Source organism: Rhinolophus sinicus, linkage group LG06 (assembly GCF_036562045.2).
Source record: "Rhinolophus sinicus isolate RSC01 linkage group LG06, ASM3656204v1, whole genome shotgun sequence".
Taxonomy (NCBI): domain Eukaryota; kingdom Metazoa; phylum Chordata; class Mammalia; order Chiroptera; family Rhinolophidae; genus Rhinolophus; species Rhinolophus sinicus.
The window spans coordinates 143,489,329-143,515,593 of NC_133756.1; the positions used below are offsets into that span (position 1 = coordinate 143,489,329).

The following is a 26,265-nucleotide window of genomic DNA, read 5'->3' on the forward strand; positions in this document are numbered from 1 at the left end:
ATGTAACAAGTTTCAACTTGTTCAGTGCCGTCAGTCAGGTGTGAGCTATGGTTGAGAGAAGGTGTGTTTTAAAGTGTGCTGTAAATCATCCTCCATCATGACAACGCTCCGAGTCACACATCCCTTTTGGTATATGGCAATTTCTGTCCAATAAAAACATTACAGTGTGTCCTCATCCACCTTATTCACCAGATCTGGCACCGTTCGACTTCTGGCTCTTTCCTAAAGTCAGAATGATTCAGGACATGGAGCAGCTATGACAGTGCAACTAGAGACACTCACAAAAGAGGACTTTCAGAACTGCTTCATATTCACTAAATATTCACTAAAATTTTGAAACTGCTAAATATTCAAAAATCTAATATTTTTGAACTGCTCCTGAAAGTGACAAGAATGATGGGATAAGTATATATAATCTATCTATATATATGTATCTGTATATGTATAATATATATTTTCTTTCTTTTTTTTTTCAAAGTGAAAGTAGTTTATTGAGTAAAGATCTGCTCCATAGGCATCTACTCCATAGGCAGGGCAGAAGTTGCCTCTGAGTGAGAGACGTCATTTGGCTTTCTATTAAGGGACTTATTCATAATCCAAAGTTACAAAACTATTTACTTTTTTTTTCTGGTTTTATCATAGCATCCTATTTTATTTGAAATATCTGCAAAGCAGTCACGCTCATGCTTCCTGCCTCCCCCATTTACTTCTCTAACAATTCTTTGGTAAATATTGGTATTCATAGATATTGTATGATGGATTTAAATACAATTTTCTTTTGTGCTTAAGTTTTATAAACTACATTTTAATTGTTAAGCTTAAAGTATACTTCAAGGAAGATTGCTTCAGGTGAGCTTTTTATTTTTAGTCAACTTTTTTGTCAGTAGTTTCATTTCTGAGTTTTGATTTTATATAGCTCTAAAAAAATCTAGAGAATTACATGCTTTAGTAAGAATAGTCCTTAAGTACTGTTTTTAATTAACTCTTTTCTAGCCTTTCTAAAATAAAGATTTGTAGTGGCAGGGTGATTTCTAGCAGCTTTGAAATGCCCAACAGATCATTTTCTGTTCCAAAAGTTGGGTTGTTTTGCTAAGTCAGATGAAGCTTGTTATTTAACATGCTGATTTGTGTTATAGTCAACACATTCCCTAGATGCTTTGTTCTCCAAACTGCTGGAAAATACCCAACACTTTAGTGTTTTCAAATAAATGTTTTGAGGGCACCTCAGACAGGTTTATTATATGATTTTTTTACAATATGTGGTGGTTTATTTATGTGAACATGTTTCTTATGTGAAATGTTTTAGTGTAAGTAATTTCCTGGGTAGAATACTGGCAAAACAACCTGCTAATGATGCAAGTATTTAAAATATTGAGATTTAAATGGAAAGTGAAGAGTTAAATTCATTCACTAGTCACATTAAAAACTTATTTCCTAGTGTATCCTATATTTTCGTTTTAAGAAGATATGCTATTTTGTCTTTTACAAGTATGCACTTAAATTATAAAGTAATTGAGAAATAAAAGTTTGACTAGAAATTTCTTTTATTGTCTGAATATTGCTAGTTATGTAGTTCCATTTTCTAATTCCCTTAGTAGAGCGTTCTATAGACTAGTACTAGGGTTCTCTGTCTTTTCAAGAATGAAAAGGCCTTTTTTATTGTCCAATTTATTGGACCACATAGTGAAATTCTACTTTTAGTCTCTACTGATTAAAGAAATTACATAATGACCAAATGCTCCAAAAACTGCTATGAATTAACACTTTTAAATGAAAAAATATTTTCTTTCTGTACATAGACTTTTTTATTAATGATGATCCCAGGGACTCATTGTATACCTGGTAATTCTAGATTTTGGGTGATCTGAGCCATGCCTAAGTTATTCAACAGTTAATTCCCAAATGTGTAACCCTTGAAGAGCAGCCTTGTGCAAGAAAAACATTGTTTTATATATGTCACTCATATTCTTTTTTTCTGTTTAACTTATCACTTGACAAATTCAGACCTACAGAAAAGTTACAAAAATAGTACAAAGAATTTCTGTATATCTCACTCAGATTTTTCAAATGTTAACATTTTACCCCATTTGCATTTACCTTTTCCCTCTATATTTGTATTTTTTTCCTAATCTTTTTTTAAAATTTATTTTTTAAATTCATTGGGGTGACAATTGTTTGTAAAATTACATAGATTTCAGGTGTACAATTCTGTAATACATCATCTATAAATCCCATTGTGTGTTCACCACCCAGAGTCAGTTCTTCCATCACCATATATTTGATCCCCCTTACCCTCATCTCCCACCCCCACCCCCCACCCCCCTTACCCTCTAGTAACCACTAAATTTCCTAATCTTTTTGAGAGTAAGTTGCAGACATGTCTCTACCCCTAACTTTTTCCTAATTTTTTTTTTTTTTTAAAGGTTTTATTGGGGAAGGGGAACAAGACTTTACTGGGGGAACAGTGTGTACTTCCAGGCCTTTTTTCCAAGTCAAGTTGTTGTCCTTTCAGTCTTAGTTGTGGAGGGCACAGCTCAGCTCCAGGTCCAGTTGCCATTTTCTAGTTGCAGGGGGCACAGCCCACCATCCCTTGCGGGAGTGGAACCGGCCACCTTGTGGTTGAGAGGACGCATTCCAACCAACTGAGCCATCTGGGAGCTCAGCGGCAGCTCAGCTCAAGGTGCCGTGTTCAATTTCAGTTGCAGGGGGCGCTGTCCACCATCCCTTGCGGGAGTCGAGGAATTTAACTGGCAACCTTGTGGTTGAGAGCCCACTGGCCCATGTGGGAATCGAACCTGCAGCCTTCGGAGTTAGGAGCATGGAGCTCTAACCGCCTGAGCCAACGGGCCGGCCCTTTCCTAAATGTTTTTATGTCTCTTTAGTTTCCTGTAATCTGAAAAATTTCTCAGTCTTTGTGTTGTTTCTTGACATTGACATTTTGATGAATACTACCAGGTGTTTTTTTTCCTTTTTTTGGTAGAATGGCCCTCAGTTTGGACTTATTTGTTTTCTTGTGCTTAGAAATACTACAGTGAAGTGTATTCATTCCTCTTAGTAAGTACATCATACCAAGAGGCATGTTATGTTGATATATCTTATTACTAGTGAATTTTAACGATCACTTGGTTAAGGTACCGTCTGCTTGCTTCTTCCTTTTGATTAATCTGTGTCTTGTGGGGATATACTTTGCAGTTGTGTAAATGTCAAGAACTATGAAGGGTCTTGCAAGCTAACACATTAGCCATGGATGCCGGCTGAAGATAGGAGACTCTTGGGTCAGAGATAAAGGACTTTCTTACTCATAGTGACAGCAGTAATCAGTGTGTCGGTAGTTGCCCTGGTTCCCCAGCTCAGTTCCCACAGGGGCATGTGAACAGGGCCAGGTGACTCCTGCACAAAAGGAGTTACATTAGAGGAGAGGAACCCAGGCTTAAGAAACTCGAATCTTTTCTAAGAGGCAGTAAACTTGCCTGACATTTGCCCAAGAGGGAATCATTATCTTTAATTGTATTGGACCTTAAACAACTTGCCCTTTGCTCAGGAGGAAGTCACTATTTCTACCTTCTAAGGCTGTTCAATATACAGATATCCTTGAGAACAAAGGCCGTCAGTGTCCCTGCTTGCAAGACATGGAGAAATGTGGAAGACCCATGGTGAATTGTATCCCAACAATAATATCCTGTTATTCAGACTTTCACCCACTAGTTTTTGCATCCACTGATAATTCTTGTTTGAATCAGTTGTTATGATTTTTTCCAAATGGTGAATTTTTAATTTTGTTATCCCTTTATATTTATTACTTCCTTTTTTCTCCTCTTTCCTGACCTGTTTCCCAGGTCCCTCACTCCTGCCTGCTGGGATAACTTCCCAACTAAACTCCCTGTATACAAGGCCTTTCTTTAAGATTCTACAGTTAAGGGAACTCGGACTAAGTCACAAGGCTCGGCAAACTCAGCATGTCTAAAACTGAGTTCAATTTTTCCTCTAAATTCTCCCTGTTTTTGTTTTTTTAAAAAATATTTTGTTATTTGGTGATCAGTTTTTCAAGCCACAGATGTGGTTGTGTCAATTCCTTCCTTTCTTCACTGCTCACAAAGTTCTGTGGTTCTTCCTTCTAACTGCCTATTGGTAATCAGTACTTTCAGCTTCATTTCCTTAGTATGCTTTTGCTCAGGCTCTGACCAGCTATTACCTGGACTATTACAGTCGTCTTTCAATGTTTTTTTCCATTATTGTTCCTTTCCAGTTTATCCTTCACAAATTTACCTGAGTAATCTTTTAAAAATACAAATATGATCATATTGATTTTCTATTTAAAACCCTTCAGAGGCACCCCATCACCTATAACTAACCCCTTAGCATGGAAGACAAGGTTCTTCACGATGTGTGTTCTTTTTTTTTAAGGTTGTCTTTCTCCTCAAGGATCATGTTTTTTTGCTATGGGTAGCTGCCTCCTCCACTGGCAAGTTAGGTTCTAGTGTGGAGATTGACAAATTTTCTTATAGGACGAGATGGGAAATATTTTAGGCTTTGCAAGCCACATGTGGTCTCTGTTGCATACTATTTTTTTGTTTTTAAAAAACCCTTTAAAAATGTAAAAACCGTTCTTAGCTGTGGGCCATACAAAAATAGTCTGCGTCAGATTTGGCCAGCCATAATTTGTGGGCCCCTGTTCTAGCCAAATAAAACTAGTATGTCATATTTTTCATTAGTCTCTTTCCTTATACATGCTCTTGGTTTGTACTGCATGGAATATTCTCTTCTGTATAGCAGACTTCTTCCCACCATCCTTCCAAATTTAACTTACAGGTTAACTTCTTACTGAATCCTTTTGTGCTCCTTCAGGACATACATTAATCGTCCCTTTTTCCTTGCTACTGCATGCCTGGCACATCCATTGTTACTACTGCCCTCATTAGGGATGCAGTTATCTGTGTTTGCCTCTTGCTAGAAGGAGTTCATTGATGAAAAAACATGTTTATTGCTAAATCTTCCTGCTCCTAAATGTCTTTACTTGATTTGAATTAATAGAAAATTTTAAAAAATTGAAAGAAAAATGAAATGAAATAGAGTGTGGCTGCTTGAATGTTAATAAAATATATCTAAAATGGTAATATTTTTCTAAATTTTAAAAATACAGTTAAAGAGTTTGTATCATTCTCTGCTAGATATTTTTTTCACTTTTCATTTAAAATATAATGTAAATTTAGGCTATGAAAATACAGAATAATTCTGTGAACTGCTATCCGGGGTGCAAAATAACAATTCACATAGTTGAAGTCTCTCCTTTTCCCTTTCTTCCCCACAATTTTTATCATTTCCATGCATGTTTTTATACTTTTACTACATACCGAATATATCTAAAAGCACAGGATAGATTTGTCTGCTGTTAACTTTATAATAAATGATACATTCTCTTTTGCAACTCGTTTTTTGTTCTGCGTTGTTTTGAGATTTATTCAAGTTGATATGTGTAATTTCAGTTAATTCATTTTTCTGCACATCATTAATTCTAACATGCACAATTTTCCCCACATTTTAACATCTTTGAAATTGTGATACATCTTAAAATCAATAATGTCTTACCTTTACTATTGGTATTTTTTTCTTTTTGTGTGTGTTTGGTACATAAATAAATATATGATTCTGATATAAACCACAGTTGTATTATGTATTGTATGAAAAAGCCACACTTCATTTATTCCTTTTCTGACAATTGTTACTGTCTTTTGTTGTATATAATGTGCACTTTTTTGCCCAAATTTGTGAGAGTAAAATAAGAATGTGCATTATACATGGGTAGTACCTAACTCTGTATCTACATAAATGTTTTTAATTTTTTATTTATGCTTATGAATGAGTTAAAAGTGTAACTTTTAGAAATCGATAATGATATCCATATGCAAAATAATACCCTGGAATACGATAATCGGTTTTGTTGAACTTACTATGAACTTGCAGTGATGAAGAGTTCTTGGCCTTCTATGATGCGTAAATATCATAAATTTGTTACCAGTACATAAAATTTCTTGTACCTCATATTTATTCTTGTGTTTTGTAATTATTTGTTACATAAAATTTCTTGTACATTAATATGTTAAAAATTAAATGCTAAAATTCCTTTATAATACGAAAAACAAGTGCCTAAATGTAAACAAATAAAATTTTTAATTAAAATGAAAGTTTTTTTTTTCCCCCTAAAAGTTTGGGCCAAAAACGTGGGTGCGCATTATACATGGCAAAATATGGTATTTCAAAATTCTGTTACTGCATACAGTGTAGGAGTGAACATTATTTCACCTGTTTTGTTGTGCTTATGTATGAGTTTCTTTTGGCAGGATATATCTGAGAGAAGAATTGCTAGATTATGTTCATTTTCAGCTGTGTTCTCTAAAGTGATTGTACTTCTTACCCCAGTATATGAAAGTCTTTGTTGCCTTTACTCCCCCCCTTCAACATTGGGTATTCTATTTTTTGTCAGTCTGGTGGGTATAAAATGGCATCTTACTGTAGTTTCAGTTACTGTTTTCCTTGTTACCAGTGAGGTTGAGAATATTTTTAATATGTTTTTTGGCTTCTATTTCCTTTCCTGTAAATTGACTGTTTATGTCTTTTACCCATTTTTCTACTGAATTTTGCCAAGCAATATGATTTCTTTAGATCTTTTGTCAGTCACGTGTGTTGCTGATATCTTTTCTATATCTGGTTTATCTTTATTTCTGGTATCATTTGATAATGGACAAAAGTTTAAATTTTAATAAGGTCAAAATTTCCAGTCTTTTACTCTTGTAGTTTGCGCTGTTTATATCTTGTTAAAAAAAAACAGTTCTTTCAGAGGTTTGATTTGTTAAAAACGTAACATTAATTTTAAACTGAAAGGCATTAAAATTTATAAATCTTCTGTGTAGACTGACCAGTGTATGCTTTGTGTTGTGAGATATTTATAGACTCAGTTTTTTTGGATTGGAAAGGTGGAAGTGTCTATAATTGGTGAAGATTTTCTTCCTTTTATATTTATTCCCTTGAAGGAAATTCTAGTACTTTAGTTGGAGAACAATTAGAGCATATGGGTGTGAAACTGTTGTAATGAGGGACAAATATAGTATTATAAACTTACGGTGAATTCACAGATGGTCATTATAAAAATTTGGGAAATCACTAACGAGATAGTTTTTTCTTTGTTTGTTTTTTAGTTTTTTAAATAAAGTATTGAAGATTTTCTCTTTTTGGACAAGGGTAGGTGAGGTGGGTAACCATACCATAGTGAAGCAGATACAAAATACAAAGATCTGTTCAGTCGATACAAAATGTAAAGGAGTTATAAACTGCTTTTACCTTTGTAGTTTGTACATGTTAAAAAGACAAGCAGGAATGATTAAGTTTTAGGTAATATAACTTGATTATTTAAAAAATAGTACACCAAAATGTAAATTGCAAATGAAAATAATTTATGAAAGAGTTGGATTAAATTAGCAATTTTTCCATTTCTTCCACAAAATATGATCTATTTTTTTGACATTGACAGAAAAAACACTGATAGGTTCATGTATGTTGTCACTAATTAAAATTTGGGTACTAATAGAGGAACCTAAACTTTATTTTCTTTTCCCTAAAATGATTAAATATTTAAACTTCAAACTTGTAACTCTTTGAGAAGTAGGCCAATCATCTGTTGTAAGGGATAAGTATGGTAAAGGTAGAATTAAAATATTATTTGATAATATTCACGGTGCATATAGCTATAAGACACTAGGAAGTGAATTTGATATGACTTTCATAGATTACTAACTCATTTATCATTTGAAAAATAAGTTGTAAGTTAGATCAATTAGTAGAAATTTAAACTTCAGCCCAAATACTACAGCTTTTGGCTAACGGTTTCCATTTGTTGTATGACTATATATTTATTTCAGGGGCTGTTACTCGATTTTTGAAAATACAACATATTAATATTAACTTAATTAAAATATGTTTATGAGAAATCTGAAATAAAATGGTCAAAATGGCATTAAGGTAACAAATACCTAGTTGTGTAATTCATGGCTTTAATCAGTCACTGTATAATTAAAATAGTGTGATTTTTTTTTTTAACCACATGGATTTTATTTTGATTAATTAAAATGCTATGAAAACCAAACACTTAAAATCCATCTAACTCACTTCTTTAATCTGCATCATAAAAGAATTAGTGTGAATAAGATTCTAAAGTCATTTATAACCTTTATGTATTTCCTGTTCTGATTAAATTACATGCCTGAGTGATTTTTTTGTGTTGTTTTATTGTATTTTATTTATACTAATTCTTTAAAATTATAATCTTATATAACAAAGTTTTTACTAGTGAAATCACTTGATTAACTATATCAATTCTTTCTTTGGTTTATGCTGGCCAACAGAAAGAATATTGAACCTCTAAGTTGGATTGTTTTAGTTTTTCATTTTTTATATGTCAATCCTCTTGCATTTTATTCTTTTTGACATTCTATATTTATATTAATTTCAGACATACAGCATAGTGGTTAGGCATTTATATTAATATAATTTAAGGAGTGATCCCCCTGACTAGTCTGGTACCCACTTGGCACTATACATAATTATTACCATATCATTGACTATATTCCCTATGCCTTGCTTTACATCCCCCTGGTAGTTTTGTAACTACCAATGTGTACTTCTTAATCCTTTCACCTTTTTCGCCCACCCCCCACCTCATCTTCCATCTGGCAACCATCAAAATGTTCTCTGTATATATGAGTTTGTTTCTGTTTTTTTTTTTTTTTATTTTGTTCTTTAGATTCCACTTATAAACAAAATCACATTGCATCTGTCCTTCTCTATCTGACATACTTCACTCAGCACATACCCTTTAGGTCCATCCTTGCAGATGGCAAGAACCCATTCCTTTCCATGGCAGAGCAATATTCTGTTGTGTATATGTACCTCCTCCTCTTTATCCATTTATCCATCAATGGACACCCAGGCTGCCTCCACATCTTGGCCATTGTAAACAATGCTGCAGTGAATACATGGATGCACATGTCCCCTTGAAGTAGCCTTTTGGGTGTCTTCAGGTAAATACCTTGAATGGGATGACTGGGTCCTTCATTGTCTCTTCTTATAGCCTTTGTTTTAAAGTCTAATTTTGTCTGGTATAAGTATTGCTACTCCAGATTTTTTTTGTTTTTTTCATTTCCAGTTTCATGAAAGATCTTTTTCCATCCTTTCATTTTTAGTGTCTGTGTGTCTTTTGATCTGAAATGAGTCTCTGGTAGACAGCGTATGTAAGGGTATTGTTTTCTTATCCATTCAGCCACCATATCTTTTGGAGCATTTAATCCATTTACATTTAAAGTAATTGTTGATAAACATGTAGTTACTGTCATTTTATTGTTCATATTTTTGGTCTTTTTATTTCTTTCTTAAAGAAGTCCCTTTAACATTTCTTATAATACTGGTTTGATGGCAATGAACTCCTTTAGATTTTCTTGTCTGGGAAGCTGTTTATCTATCCTTGGATGCTAAATAATAGCTTTACTGGGTAGAGTGATCTTGGTTGTAGGTTTTTGCTTTTCGTCACTGAATATTTTGTGCCAATTTCTTCTGGCCTGTGAAGTTTCTGTTGAGAAATCAGCTGATAGTCTTATGGGAGCTCCCTTGTAGGTAACTAATTGCTTTCTCTTGCTGCTTTTAGGATTTTTTTTTTTTGTCGTCAACCTTTGCTATTTTAATTATGATGTGTCTTGGTGTGCGCCTCTTTGGGTTCATCTTGTTTAGGACTCCCTATGCTTCCTGGGCTTCTATGTCTGTTTCCTTCACCTGGTCAGGGAAGTTTTGTTATTCTTTTTTTTTTTTTTTTTTTGCACAGCATGATGAATTTTAATGTCTCCCCTTGAGGGAGGGGAGGTCAAACTACCTACTTTTGGAGACACCCCAAAAGTTGTCTGGCACTTTGGTACAGAAAGGATTTGGTCCAATCTCTTGATGGCTTAGGATAATAAAAGGCACATAAAGTTGGCTCTGCGCTGGGGTGGAGCAGAAGGTGGACAGGGGGGTGGTTTGGGACAGATGGGCAGAGCACAGGGTGGGCTCAAGTTCTTATGGACAGAGGTAGTTGGATGCTGGGGTGGCTGAAGGCAGCCCGAGGTTCAGGCTGGGTAGATGCTGCTGCGGTGGCCTTCATCTGCCCAGTCCACCAGCTCACTGCTCTGGAACCACAGCTGCATCTTCCTCTGGGCCCCTTCCATGGAGTCGCAGACATGGATGACGTTCCTGCTGATGTGGACACTGAAATCTCCTTGGATGGTGTCAGGGGAAGCCTCAGCCGGATCAGTGTGTCCCATCATGGCCTTCGAGGTGCAGACCACGTTGGGGCCTTCCTGGACCACGGCCACCATGGGGCCAGAGCTTATGTAGCTGATGAGGGCTGGGTAGAAAGGCTTCCTCTGAAGGTGGTAGTAGTGCTCAGCGAGGATGCTCTCCGACACCTGTAGCATCTTCATCCCCATCAACTTGAAGCACCTCCTCTCAAAATGCCAGATCACATCCCCAACAAGCCACCGCTGCACCCCATCTGGCTTCCCAGCCACCAGGGTCCACTCCCGGTTCTAGAAGGGCCCTCCTGAACTGGGGTGCACAAGCAGACTGGAGACTAGGGCCCGTGGTGGCACAGCAGCCCTCACAGTGTGGCAAGCCCCAAGAGACCGCTCATGACACCTGGCCTGGGGGGCTCTACCTGTCATTATTTCTTCACATAGGCTTTCAATTCCTTGTTCTCTCCCTTCTTCTGGTACCCCTGTAATGCAAATGTTGGTAAGGTTGATGTCCCAGAGACCCCTCTACCCTCATTTTTTTGGATTCTTTTTTTCTTTTGCAGTTCTGATTGGGTGTTCTCTGTTATGTTATCTTCTAAATTTCTGATTTTATCCTCTGCTTTATCTGATCAACTGTTGATTTCCTCTAACATATTCTTTATTTCAGTTATTGTATTCTTTATTTCTGATTGGTTCTTTTTTATGTTTTCTATCTCCATTTGTTGAAGTTCTTCTTGAGATCATTGAGCATCCTCATAACCAGTGTTTTAAACTCTGAGTCTGGTAGATTACTTGTCTCTGTTTTGTTTAGTTCTTTTTCTGGAGCTTTGTTCTTTTGTTTGGGAAACGTTTCTTTGTCTCCCCATTTGACTGTCTCCCTGTGTTTGTTTCTATGTATTAGGTATGTGTTATGTCTGTTGGTCTTAGTAGAGTGGCCTTATGTGGGAGGTGTGTTGTGGGGCCCAGTAGTGCAGTCTCCCTGGTCACCCAGGCTGGGTGCTCTAGGTGTGTCCTTGTATGGGTGTTCCATGTCTGTTCCACATCTGTTCCACGTCTGTTCCACGTCTCTGCTCCTCCTACCAGTGTCCAAGTGGCTTCTTCTGTATGACCTTAGTTGTAGGACTTTGGTTCAGCTGGATTTCAGGTGATTCTGAATGATGGTTGTTCTGTAGTGTAGTTGTAATTTTGATGTGGTCATGAGAGGAGGTGAGCATAGTATTTACCTATTCTGCTATCTTGAGCAGAAATTCTGTGAATACTGTAATATTTGTTTTTAACATTATTCTCTGTATTTGGTACCTTATCTTCCAGTTTTAATGCTTGCAAGGAAAATGCCCCTTTATTCTTGTATCAAGTGTTGACAAATTTTCAGTTGAAACAGAAATGAAGTTCTGATATTAATGGTATCCAGTTACAAATATAAAAATGATTTAAGTGAAACTTTATTGATGTGTTAATATTCTTGTGCCTGAAGATATTCATGTGGCTGAAAATATTTTTAAAATGGAAAAAGTGAAACACGCATGAAAGCAAAATCTTTAACTCAATGTATAAACCAAGCTGGAATAGTCTATTTACATGAAACTTTATTATAGATGATACTGGTACCTTGAAGACTTCATGATATCTCCTTTAATAATCGCTTTGATTGTCAGACCTTGTGACGATGTAGCCATTTGTACAAAAATTAGAGTTGTAGTAAAACCGATGTTTGCAGTCCTATAAAAAATAAGTTTGAAAAGATGTGAGGCTATAGAATAGCTCTGGGCTTTTTCATTTAACTCAGCTAGACTTTGTGAGGAATGCAAAAGTAGTTTAAGAACAGTGTAATTACTCATTGGTTCACTAGGTGAAATAAGTTTGCCCTGTTATTTTAAAAAAGGTATTCTGCAGTGTTGAAAATCATTGTAGTGATGCACAAAACTCCTTTCTTGAAATGATTAACTTAATCGTTCATTTGCACATAAAAATGCTTTGGTGAAGACTGTGTTCCCTAATGTGCTTTTTCTTTTCTGAAAAAGTATTACTCTTGAATACTAACTCCCCTAAAGTGTTTTACTGTTTCTGAGTTTATCATACCTGAGATATGATAGGAAAAAGGAAAAATGATATGATAGTTTCAGGAAAAAGATTAAGAGCCATGGTAGTCAGATTCAGAATATTGGATTCTTTTGCTGCCAAACTACTTTAAAAACACCTTTTGTGTTACATAAGAGAAGTGTTCATTTTGAATCTATTTTACTAATAGACAGGAAATAGAATTTTACAAAGAACATTGGGAGTTTGTGTGGTAGGAGATAATCAGAAAGATAGTAGATCAAAAGAAGAGATGGATGATACTGTGAGGACAGAATGGGATGTTCTGTGTTGATATGGGCAGCTCAGATTTTGGGGTTTAGACAAGGGAGGGAAAGAGAGGGCTCTGGGAGATGACTGGATCCAGATAAAGACTAGACTAGGATAGAGACCTGGTAGTAGATCAAGAAGCGTGTGTGTGTGTGTGTGTGTGTGTGTGTAGGGGTGGTGGTGGAAGTGGTGTTTTCTGTTTTTTAGCATGTTCACTGATTTTCACATAGTGGTTTTTAGTCCTTTTGTCTCTGGTGCTGATCATAGCATGCTGAAGGCAATGATAGTTTATAATGTACATTTGTGTAATTTGACTGAAAACACATCATTCCATTAGTGAACTTAGTACTCCTCTAGCTGTGGAGAATATATCATTACTTTGTTTACATAGAATGATTTTCTAGCTTTTTTAGCTTCGAAGCTGTCAGATTAAAGATGCATTGGTACATTTTACCTGATAAAACAATCTTATCTGTATTTTTCTTTTTCTGTTCTGTTCTGGTTCTCTTGAAATAGTGGTAATAAGTTCACTTTGGAAAGTGAGCTGAACTTGTGTCTACTTATTTTAATATATCATAGAAGCAGAGTTGATAGGTGTGTTCAGAAAAGAAATCCGAATGTAGGGTTTTTATCTTAACAGAATCAAAGGTTTACTGTGATATAATGTAGCTGTTTGCTTATTTCTAGTTGAGTGAGTCTATTTCCTAAGGTATCTTCCATCAAGGTGACATTTTTGTTTGTTGTGCTGCTAGTTTTCCTTTTTTCTTAATTGTAGAGTATTGGCTATAGATTTAAAGCTTTGGTCTTTTATCCCTGTTTATTTTGAGGTAATTTAGTGCCCTGAGCTTCTTGTCAGGTAAAAAATCTTTTTTCTTTCTTTAAAGGCTTTATTTTTATTTATTTCTTATAGCTCTTTAGAAGTCTTCAGTACTGATCACATTTTCACGTTTGTTTCTTAACTTAAAATTTAATGTTTTTAGTAATTTAATAATTTTTATACTTACCAGTGATGGTAAGTATGGAAGAACTGGAGATTATTCAGTAATCATTTCGGAATGCCCAGCTAATATGTGGATTTTTGTAAGAGCTTAGTCTTAAAATTAAGTGTAATGTTTAATATTCATAAGTAACTCGTTAAAAAAAGAGAAAGTTTACTTGTAGTTACGGATAACATCAAGCTATAGCTGTTAGTGTAGCCGGTATTGTTGAAAAAAGAATAGATTTAAAAATGCAGATTTGAAAATCACAATGAGATAGTACTTCACATCCATTAGGATGGCTGTTATAAAAAAGAAAAAAAAGCGTTGTGAGGATGTGGAGAAAATGGAACCTTTGTGCACTGCTGGTTGGAATGTAAATGGTTGGGCTGTAGAATGTAGAAGCACCATGGTTAGAGATCAAAGATGGCAGAGTAGGTAAATGCGGTGCTTGTCTCCTCCCATAAACACATTAAAATTACAACTAAATTATAGAACTATCAACCTGAACCATCTGAAGTATAGCTGAACAGAAGTTTTATAACCAAGGATATAAATAAGAAGCCATGTCAAGACTGATAGGAGGGGTGGGGATGCATAGCAGGCTGGTGCCAGAGCTCCATGTGGCAGTGGAGAACTGGGAGGGATATCTTGGCCACAGAGTTCCCCTCTGAGGAGTGAGGGACCCCAGACTCACACTGGGCTCTCCAGCCTGCAATCCTGGTGCCAGGAAGAGGAGCCCCTCACATCATCTGGTAGTGAAAAACAGTTGGGAATTCTGACCATGTAGGATGGAAGGATGTGGGAAACCCAGGCGTCCTCTTAAAAGGCCTGTGCACAGACTCACTTGATCACAGATGCTGACCCTGGGCTCTGGACAGTGACTTGAGGGGCATTGGAGACATGGGGAGAGACTGAATTGTGTGGCTGCAGGGCAGGGACTGGAGGGACAGTTGCCATTTTCCCTGTGTGGGGTCTTTCTGTGCAGCCAGCAGGTGGGCACCATCTTTCCTGAGGTGAGCTGTACTCTCATGCCCATGGCCAAATCTGAATCAGTCTAGTGAGCTCTGCTCACTCCACCCTGTTGACTCCTTAGGATTTGCCCCACCCAATTCACCCAACACTGGTGAGCACCCAGCCCCTCCCACATTGCACTCTCTGTTGGACAACTATTGGGGGATCCACAGTCTCCAGGTGATAGGCGGCTGGCCTTGGTTGCTCTAAAACTTTTGCTCAGTAGCTCCAGGCTCAGCACTGCCATCAAACCAAAATCTGCATTAGTCTGGTGGCCACAACTCGTCCCACTCTGGTGACTCCCTGAGATCCCACATCAACAGACTTTTGTACCTTAGGAGGTTCTGTCAGTGGCTGAGCCTTACAAGCAGCTGGAAGGTGGTATCAGTTTTTGGGATGTCCTGGCTTTTCCAGAGCTACCCCAGGCCCGATACTGGTGGCAGCCATCCTTAGGTCACAGTGTGGCCTCTCCCACACACCTCCAAGTCCAGCACAGGCCACAGCCAACTGTGGATTGCTTTGTACCTCCTGCCAGGTAGTCCCTGGCCGGCCACAGGCAGAGAGTGACTGGGGCCTGCACTGAACCCCCTTACAAGAGGTCCTGGAACCAACATATTTGGAGGTTGGCTTTAGACTACAGCAGAGCAACACCCAATTAGTTCCACAAGTGGCAAACCCAAAGGCCGGTCTCAACAGCTACCAGAGCCCACTGGGGCAAATCTCACTTAGTGGTATAAGCTTCCTGTACAGTAGCCTGTAAGCTGTGGATGTGGCCAAATCCCACAGCCAGTCAGCCTAAGGGTCAGTACCACACACTGATGTGCCAGTAGCAACCAAAACTCAACTATAACAGGAGGGCACACACAATCCACACAAGGTACACTCCTGGAGCACCCAGCTCAGGTGACTAGGGAGTCTGTGCCACTGGGCCTCACAGGGTACCTACGACATAAGGCCACGAGGTCAAGACTCGGAGATGCAGCAGATTTGCCTAATACATAGAAATAAACAGATAGGCAGCCAAAATGAGGAAACAAAGAAATACGTCACAAATGAGAGAACAGGAGAAAACTTCAGAAACAAAACTAAACAAAATGGAGGCAAGCAACCTTCCAGATACAGAGTTCAAAACACTGGTTATAAGGATGTTCAAGGAACTTACTGAGAACTTCAGCAAACAGATAGCAAGCATAAAAAGGGACATAGAAACCTTAAGAAAAGAACCAGTCAGAAGTGAAGAATGCAATAACTGAAATGAAGAATGCACTAGAAGGAATCATCAGCAGACTAGATGAAATAGGGGATCGAATCAGCGATTTGGAAGACAGGCTAGCAGAAAACACCCAATCGGAACAGCAAAAAGAAAAAAAGAATTAAAGAAAATGAGGATTGGGGCAGCTGGATGGCTCAGTTGGTTTGAATGTGAGCTCTTAGCAATAAGGCTGCCGGTTCAATTCCCGCATGGGATGGTGGGCTGCACTCCCTGCAACTAGATTGAAAAAATGGTGACTGGACTTGGAGCTGAGCTGCGCCCTCCATAACTAGATTGAAAGACAACGACTTGACTTGGAGCTGATGGGTCCTGGAAAAACACCATTCCCCAATATTCTCCAATAAAAAGAATTTTTTTAAAAGTGTTTTTCAGTGTAAACTTAAAAAAAAATGAGGATAGTTTAAGAGCCCTCTGGGACAACAACAAGCATAACAACATCTATCTCATACGAGTACCAGAGGAAAAGAGAGAAAGCAAGTTTTGAAAACCTATTTGAAGAAATAATGACTGAGAACTTTTCTAACCTGGTGAAGGAAATAGACATACGCTAAGCCCAGAAGTGCAGAGAGTCCCAATCAAGATGAACCCACAGAAGCCTACATCAGGACACATCATAATTAAAATGGCAAAGAGAGAATCTTAAAAGCATCAAGAGAAAGATAACGAGTACCTATAAAGGAGCTCCCATAAGATTGTCAGATGATTTCTCAACAGAAATTTTGCAGGCCAGGAGGGATAGGCACAAAATATTCAAAGTGATGAAAAGTAAGGACTTACATACAATGAAGATTACTCTCTTCAGCAATGCTGTCATTTAAAATTGAAGGCCAGATAAAGAGCTTTCCTATAAGAAAAAGCTAAAGAAGTTCATCACCACCAAACAAGTATTACAAGGAATCTTAGAGGCACTTCTTTAGATGAAGAAACAAAAAGAATAATAAAGTGACAATAACTACATATATATCAACAGTTACTTTCAATGTAAATGGATTAAATGCTCCAATCAAAAGACAGGGGTGTTGAATGTATAAGAAAGCAAAACCCTTACATTTGCTGCCTACAAGATACTCAACTTCAGATTGCAAGACACACATAGACTGAAAGTAAAGGGATGAAAAAAGATATTTCATGAAAATGGAAATAATAATAAAAAAAGCTGGGGTAACAGTACTTATACCAGACAAAATAGACTTTAAAGCAAAGGCTGTAAGAAGAGACAATGAAAGACCCAGTCATCCCACTTCAAGGCATTTATCTGAAGAAAAGGAAAACTACTTTGAGGGGACGTGTGCATCCATATGTTCATTGCAGCATTGTTTACGATGGCTAAGATGTGGAGGCAGCCTGGGTGTTTGTGGATGGATGAATGGATAAGGAGGAGGTACATATATACAATAGAATATTGCTCGGCCATGGATGGGAATGCCATCTGCGACAGCATAGGTGGACCTGTAGGTATTGCTGTGGAATATGTGAGGGAAAGAGAGATGCAATGTGATTTAGCTTATATGTGGAATATAAAGAACAAAATAAATAAACTAAAGAGAAACAAACTCAGATACAGAGAACATTTTGATGGTTGCCAGATGGAAGGGGAGTTGGGGGGGTGAAAAGGGGGAAGCGTTTAAGAAGTACAAATTGGTTGTTACAAAGTAGTCATGGGGATGTAGGGTATAGCATAAGGAATAAAGTCAATATTGTAATAACTATGGTGTCAGAGGGGTACAAGATTTATTGGAGTTATAGATGGGAGAGGGGTTGAAAAAAGTGAAGGTATTAAGGTGAAAAAGGTAAAGGGATTAAGAAATACAAATTAGTACTTACAAAACAGTCACGGGGGTGCAAAGTAAAGCATAAGGAATATAGCTGTTCATATGGTAATAACTATGTATAGTGCCAGGTGGGTACTAGACTAATCAGGGGATCACTTCTTAAATTATATAAATGTTTAACCACCATGCTGTACCCCTAAAATGAATATAAAATAATATTGAATGTCAACTGTAATTGAAAAATTATAAAGGTGGAAAAAGTTGAACGGGAATAAGGTTCAAATTTCCAGGTATAAAACAAATGAGTCATGAGGATGTAATATACAGCATGGGGAATATAGTCAATAATACTGTGATAGCGTGTTATGGTGTCAGATGGTTGCTGGACTTACGGTAATCACTTCTTTAGGTACATAAATGTTGAATAACTATGGTGTACACTTGAAACTAATATAATATTGTATGTTAGCTATATATATATATATATATTTTTTCCAAAGCAGCATTTTTAAAAAAATATTTTTTTATTGGGGAATATTGGGGAATAGTGTGTTTCTCCAGGGCCCATCAGCTCCAAGTCAAGTTCATTCTAGTTGTGGAGGGTGCAGCTCAGCTCCATGTCCAGTGGCCTTCTTCTATCTTTAGTTGCAGAGGGCGCAGCCCACCATCCCATGAGGGAATTAAACCGACAACCTTGTTGTTGAGAGCTTGCGCTCTAACCAACTGAGCCAGCCGGTCGCCCCTCCAGAAGCTTGGTGGCAGCTCGTTGTCTTCAATCTAGTTGTTGAGGGCACAGCTCACTGGCCCATGTGGGAATTGAGCTGGCAACCCTGTTGCTCAGAGCTCATGCTCTAACCAACTGAGCCATCCGGCTGCCCTGTTAGCTATATTTTTAATAAAAATCTTTAAAATATAGAAGTATACCATGTAATCCAGTCATTCCACTTCTGGGTATGTATATAAAAGAATTGAAAGAAGTGTCTTGAAGAGATATTTGTACATACACGTTCATAGCAGTATTATTCACAATAGCCAAAAGGTGGAAGCAACCCAAATGTCTTTAGATGGCTAAGTGGATAAATAAAATGTGGGTAATACATACAATGGAGAATTACTTAGCCTTACAAGGAAATTCTGATGCATGCTACAACATGGATCAACTTTTAAGACAAGCTAAGTGACATATGCCTGTCATAAAAGGACAAATGTTGTATGATTTCACTTATGTGAGGTACCTGGAGTAGTCAAATACCTAGAGTAGTCAAGCACACAGTTACTGTTTAATGGGTGCAGAATTTCAGTTTTGCGAGAGGAAAGATGTTCTGGAGATGGATGATGGTGACGGTTGCACAACAGTGAATGTACTTAATGCCAATGAACTGTACAATTAAAAACAGTAAATGTTGTTATATATATATTACCATAATTTTTGAAAACTAAAAAATTTAAAGATTGAGAATTGAACAAGTAGGAGAAGAAAGTTGAGTAAGGAGAATACAAAGCATTATTGCCTTTAATTGAATCTATTTATGATGTCACATTTGAAAGAACCTGATGACATATAGTTTGTGTAGAAGTTTGGCACAAAATGATTCAGAATTTTCATATTGACTAATGAATATAAAATAGTAAAATATTTCTATCTCTGCTTCCTCCCTTCCTTTTCAGGAGACCTGATAATATGTATATTAAGAAAAAAAAAACCACATTTCATTATGGTTAGTGGTGATCAGACCCATGCTTGTGGGTATCCGTATTGGTTACATTGCTGTTTTGGTAATTGTGAAAAGGATGTGAAAATTTTGGATAGGGGATTGGAAAAATAAGGCCTATTAGTCAGTGTTAAAGTACCTAAGATTATTAAGATGGAGGAGTGGAAGCTCAATGGTTTCTCTAACAGGAATCTTCACCATCCTCTGAGTAATATTTCATAGGTAGCCCCAGCTCACAAAGGGGTAGTATTTTTAAAAAGTTCATTTCTTAGTTGATAAGCACGAATGACAGTCATGAATAATATAGCTACAAAAGTATAACGTAGCATATGCTGCAATGAAAAATAATAGGAAATAGTATTGTATTGAATCAGTTTCTCGTATGGCAGCTCCTGGGAATACTGTACTCTGTAAAATCCATAAGTACTGAATATAAGATACTCTTATCAGGTCATCAGTTTATCTGATGGAGGGAGGGAAAGGCTTAATATTTCAATATAGCAGGAGTAAGAGTGGTCAAGTTAATCAGTAATTTGGAGTTCATTTTTTTGTGGTCTATTATAACTGTCTCCAGCACCATCCCTTCTCCCCCTTAATGTGCTATGTATATTGTGTGACATTCCTATCTGTATTTATTTTCTAAAATCCTCTTTGACATGGGTCCCACAGAGCACAGTGGTTGGGAATTTGTTGGCGAGGGGTAATTACTTTTTCTAAGCCTCATTTAGTGGGCGTTGGTTGAGGCTCTTGGTTAAATTCTTTGCCTTTTAGCTTGGTGTTTTGGGAAAGGAAAGGTAGGAATAGCAGGACTCAGAAATTGCAGTAGTTTCTTTAGTATCTCTGGGGCAGTTCCCTGGACCTCAGCTGTTGTCCACATAACACCTTGAGTTAACATGGCATGGACTGGCCTAGAGTGGTGTACATTCTGTTCCTTGGTACTTCATCCTGATTTTGCAGACGTGGGTGTCCTGGATTGGTAGAACTTGTTTGCCTAAGGTTTTTGTACAGACTAGATCACTAGTTCTCAGATGTTAGTGTGAATCTAAATGGTCTTGGGAGTTTGTACGTGTGCATGATCCCTGGACCTTACCACAGAATCTTTCTGGGTGGAATTTGGTAATAACTATGTATTGATATATATATATATTTAACTTTTTATTAAGGAAAAATGTAAACATAATCAAAAGTAGACAGAATAATGATCTCCTTTTTACCGACTATCAAGCTCCTATAATGAACAATTTATTAATCTCATTTAATCTATATCCCCATCCACTTTTTCTTCCCTATTATTTTGAAGCAAATCCCAGATACACCATTTTATGTCCAAATATGAAATGCATTTTAATAAGGTCCCCAGATGATTCAAAAACTTTTTGAACAGGTAATAATGTACATAGTAAAAAGAGGTAAAAAGGATGCACAGTGAATAACAAATCTTTCTCACTGCCCACAATATTCTTGTACTCTCTTCCAAGACAGAAACCAACAATTTCTTTACAGATAGTCAATGTATATGCTCATATATACATGTCCCTTTGTTTATTAAACATATAGTAATTAATATCTTTTGTAATGAATACATGTTTTCTGAATCTTGCTTTTTTCAGATAACAGCATTATCTTGGCAATCAAGCCATAATAGGGTAAATTGAATATTTTCATTCTTTTTAAAGCTTGTAGTTGGTCTGTGTATCAAGGTGTATCTCACCAGTGCCTTTTGGATGGATGCTTAGGTTATTTCCAGTATTGTGTTGCTATGCACAGTGCTGCGTGAATATTCTTGCATTGTATCTGAGTTGCCTGATTCTAGGTCAGAGGACATATCCATTTGCAATTCTGTTAGACATTGCCAAGTTGTTTTCCTACCATCTATGTATGGTATGCAGGGTTCTCCAGGCTCCCAGTTCCATTTTTAAAATGCTTTTCAAGCTTCTCCTATTTATGCTCATGCTTTTGTTTAAATCCCTGACTATATTTATAATAGCTGTTTTAGAAATTCTTAGCTGTGAGTTTCATCATCTGTCTTTCTGGGTCTATTTCTGTGGGTGTGGGTCACAGAAGTGACTTTTATTCAACACTCAAAACAGCTGAAGCACTAACTAAAGTAGAGGTATCGAAAAATACATATATCTCCTCCAAGGGAAAAAAATCTTGATAGAATTTAATTATTTTTTACAAATTATGGATTTGACCCTTAAAGGTTTCCTTTGTGAGATTTAAAATCAAACATTTTTTGGTAGTTAATATGTCCTTTTACTCTTTCTTGCAGGTATGGCCTCACAAGTCCTGGTCTACCCACCATATGTTTATCAAACTCAGTCAAGTGCCTTTTGTAGTGTGAAGAAACTCAAAGTAGAGCCAAGCAGTTGTGTATTCCAGGAAAGAAACTATCCACGGACCTATGTGAATGGTAGAAACGTTGGAAATTCTCATCCTCTCACGAAGAGTAGTGCTTTTCAGACAAAGATAGCATTTAACAGACCTCGAGGACACAACTTTTCGTTGCAGACAAGTGCTGTTGTTTTAAAAAACACTGCAGGTGCTACAAAGGTCACAGCAGCTCAGGCGCAGCAAGCTCAAGTGGAAGCACCTCAGATTGGGGCGTGGCGGCAGAGGTTACATTTCCTAGGAGGCCCCCAGCGATGTGGATTGAAGCGCAAGAGTGAGGAGTTGGATAACCATAGCAGCGCAATGCAGATTGTCGATGAATTGTCCATACTTCCTGCAATGTTGCAAACCAACATGGGAAATCCAGTGACAGTTGTGACAACTACCACAGGAACAAAACAGAATTGTACCACTGGAGAAGGTGACTATCAGTTAGTACAACATGAAGTCTTATGCTCCATGAAAAATACTTACGAAGTCCTTGATTTTCTTGGTCGAGGCACTTTCGGCCAGGTAGTCAAATGCTGGAAAAGAGGGACAAATGAAATTGTAGCAATCAAAATTTTGAAGAATCACCCTTCTTATGCACGTCAAGGTCAAATAGAAGTGAGCATATTAGCAAGACTCAGCACTGAAAATGCTGATGAATATAACTTTGTACGAGCTTATGAATGCTTTCAGCACCGTAACCATACTTGTTTAGTCTTTGAGATGCTGGAACAAAACTTGTATGACTTTCTGAAACAAAATAAATTCAGTCCCCTGCCACTCAAAGTAATTCGACCCATTCTTCAACAAGTGGCCACTGCATTGAAAAAATTGAAAAGTCTTGGTTTAATTCATGCTGACCTCAAACCAGAGAATATTATGTTGGTGGATCCTGTTCGGCAGCCTTACAGGGTTAAAGTAATAGACTTTGGGTCGGCCAGTCATGTATCAAAGACTGTTTGTTCAACATATCTACAGTCTCGGTACTACAGGTAGGTGACAGTTCCTTTTTGGTTATTGAAAAAATGTTGAATTTCTGCTAACTGAAATTTTGTGTGTGCATGTGATGAAAAAAGACTGCTTTGGATAAATAAAGACATCAAAACAAGATTAGTTGAGGTTTGAGTTTTTAAAAAGCTTTTTAAAATTTACGCATAAAGTCTGCCCAAGCAGAATAGTAATCTACTGCAAAGTTCTGTGCCAAAGTCATTTGATTATTTTTATTATTAGAAGATCTGAGGGAATGATTGATGATTAATGGTGATCAAACAGAAGTCTTTATATGTTGGGAAAAGGGTTTATAGTACTTTTTGTGTATATCTTTGGTCATTTCAGCATTTAAGAGAACCAGTTTATTAAAGACATAGTAATCAGATGTAACTGATTTTTAAGATTTAAACATATTTTCATGGCTGCCATGAATGTTCAGGCCACCTTTTCATAATAAGCTGTATTATAGTCTTTCCATTTATATGCTTTGGGCAATGCTATTTTGGTATTGGTGCTATGGGGGGGATTTAAAGAAGAAGATAATTTCCATGTAAATATTGATAAAGTAACACAATGTCATAATTAATATAATACTAGCGCATAATACAAAGATAGTCTTAAGGGCTAGCTAATGATTATAAGATTTAAAATATCTTCTTGAGTATGTAAATGATTTGAATACGTAGTTTTATAATTTTGAGAAATTGGTTTTCATTTCAGCCTGAACAAATGTATGGCCTTGGTGTACTGCAGAGCCCCATGGGTCCCAACACAGTGGGCATATATATCGGATCTGCCAGTATTGGTAATAAGTAAGTTAGCAAGTAGATGAACACATGCAGTTTATTGTTAGAAATTGTTAGAACATGAGGACTATAAATTTAGGCCCAACAAAGGGTAGCTATTTTCAGGTATTGCATCTGCCTTTGCACTATACCTCTCACCCTGACTAGCTTCTTGCAAATATATGCTGTAGTATCCAGGACAAGATAAAGGAGAAACTAATTAGCTACTATAAAAATCAACTCCAGGAGTGGGTCCAAGATGGGGGCATAGGTGGACGCTGAGCTTGTCCCTTCATAAGTACACATCAAATGTATACCTATATTTAGAGCAAATCCTCCTGAGAGACAACTGTGAGCCAATTGAAAAGCCTGTGCATAAAATGGAAGAGAGAGTGACCAGATAGAGAAGGTCAGGGGACCACGAGAGCTCTCCAGGAGCTCTGAGCTGAGGGAACAACCCACCGGAGAAACCCAGGAGTGCTGTTGTTTACATTTCTCCTGAACCTAGATAGTGGGCAGGAGCTCCAGCCAGGTTCTCTGGCCAACCTGCAGGGCACTGTAGCACGTCCTCAGCCACCCCTACTGGAGCCAGACCCAGCAGAAACAGGAGAACACCATAGCATGCGTACAAGGGGCGCCTTCTCTCAGACATCGATCCAGCAGGTGCAGCATGGTGCTACTTCGAGTTTCCACAGGACTCTGCACACAAGGGGCTGCCCTGCCTGAAGACAGTACAGAGCCAGCAAAACGCTGCAGTACCCACCTGCAAGGCGACCTTGTCCAGAGAAAGTGCGGAGATAGTGGGGTGCTACTGTGTGCTCACATGGAGCTCTCCATCCTAGAAAGAGTGGGAAGCAAACAAAACGCTGCAGTATCTGTATGCAGGACTTCCCGGTCCAGAGAAAGGGAGGAGACAGTAGGGTGCTGCTACATGCCCAAGTGTGGACTTAGAAAAACTTTGCAGTACGCACACACTGGGCTGCCGGTTGCGGAGTGAGAGTGGGGTGCTGTTCTGGGTGCACCTGGTGTAGCAGCTCCTGCCCTGCCCAGAGAGAGTTCAGAACTACCAAAGGACATATGGCTGTGGGTACATGTAAGGCTGTCCCACCTAGGAAAAGGGTGGAGCTAGCAATCACTCATCAGCCCCTCCCAGGCCCTCACTCCGACTGGAGACAATTAAAGCAACAGGGCATGCAGTAAGGCTGACCCATGTGGAGTGAGAGGTGTGCTGCTGAGTGCATGAGTGCAGCTGTGTGCACTCATGCAAGGCTGCCCCAGCTAGAGAAAGGGCATTGAGATACAGGCAGGCAGAGTGGTCCTGCCCAGACCCTCCTCTGACTGGATAATTTAAGCGATGGGTCACTCTGGCAGCACTGTCTGTGGGGCGAGAAGGGTATGGCTGGCACACAAGGAGATATACTGCCTAGAAAGGGAGAACTGGCAAAAAGCTGAGGAGCATGCATGCTGGCCTGTCTCAACTGGAGAGGGGCCTTTGAGACCCAAGTTTGCAAAGCAACCCTGCCTAGACCCACCTCAGATCACAGTCAGTTAATGCAATAGGGCACGCCAAGAGCAGCCCCATTTACATCAGGCAATCCCATCCAGATTAGAATGGCAAGGAAGCAAGCACATACCAGGCTACCCCAAATGGAACCCACCCCTTCAGACCAGGTGACACACCAGGCATCACATGCACCTGCCCCGACTACAACCAGCCTGCCATTACTATTCAATACATGGCCTACTAAGAAGTCACTCTTTCAAAACTGGGAGACATCCTATCTAACTCATAGGAGCAAACACAGAAAGTCAAACAAAATGAGGAGACAGAAGAATATGCCCCAAAAAAAGGAACAAGGAAAGACTCCAGAGAAAAATCCTAATGAAATGGAAATAAGTAATGTGCTTGATAAAGAGTTCAAAGAAATGGTCATAAGGATAGTCAACAAACTTAAGAATACAGTAGAAGGACTCAGAGAACACTTCAATGAAGAGATAGAAAATGTAAAAAAGAACCAATCAGAGATGAAGAATACAATAGCTGAAATGGAAAATACATTAGAAGGAATCAACAATAGATTAGTTAATACTGAAGAACGGATTAGCTACCTGGAGGACAGAATAATGGAAATCGCCCAGTCAGAACAACAAAACAAAAAAAGAATTTCAAAAAATGAGGATAGTAGAAGAGATCTCTGGGATAACATCAAGTGTCCTACCATTTGCATTATAGTGATTCCAGAAGGAGAAGAGAGAGAGGATAGGGGCAGAAAGAACATATGAAGAAATAATATCTGAAAACTTTCCTAATCTAGGGAAGGAAACAGACATCCAGGCCCAGGAAGCACAGAGAGTTCCAAACAAGATGAACTCAAAAGAGATCCACACCAGAACATATTCTAATTAAAATGACAAAAGTTAAGAATAAAGAGTCAATCTTAAAGGCTGTAAGAATGAAAAACAAGTTACATACAAGGGAAACACCATAAGGTTATCAGCTGATTTCTCAGAAGAAACTTTACAAGCCAGAAGGGAGTGGCAGGAGATATTCAGAGTGCTCAAAGAAAGGAATCTACAACCTAGAATACTCTATCGAGCAAGGTGATCATTTACAACTGAAGGAGAGATAAAGAGTTTCCCAGACCAGCAAAAACTAAGGAAGTTCACCTGGACCACTAAACTGGCCTTACAGGAAATGTTAACAGGT

General features: G+C 38.0%; 1 protein-coding gene and 1 pseudogene across 6 annotated transcripts in view; one reads left to right on the top strand and one right to left on the bottom strand.

The window, feature by feature from the left end:
* The window catches only part of HIPK3 (homeodomain interacting protein kinase 3), a 96,063-nt gene that overhangs the window by 11,556 nt on the left and 58,242 nt on the right, over positions 1–26,265 (top strand). For all 6 annotated transcript variants that reach the window (XM_019738533.2, XM_019738539.2, XM_019738537.2 and 3 more), the window contains exon 2: positions 21,677–22,775. In XM_019738533.2, coding sequence (XP_019594092.1) covers positions 21,679–22,775 — 1,097 coding nt within the window. In that variant the 5' untranslated portion in view covers positions 21,677–21,678. The remainder of the gene's footprint in view (positions 1–21,676; positions 22,776–26,265) is intronic.
* Positions 10,146–10,708, bottom strand: LOC109450837 (nucleoside diphosphate kinase, mitochondrial; annotated as a pseudogene).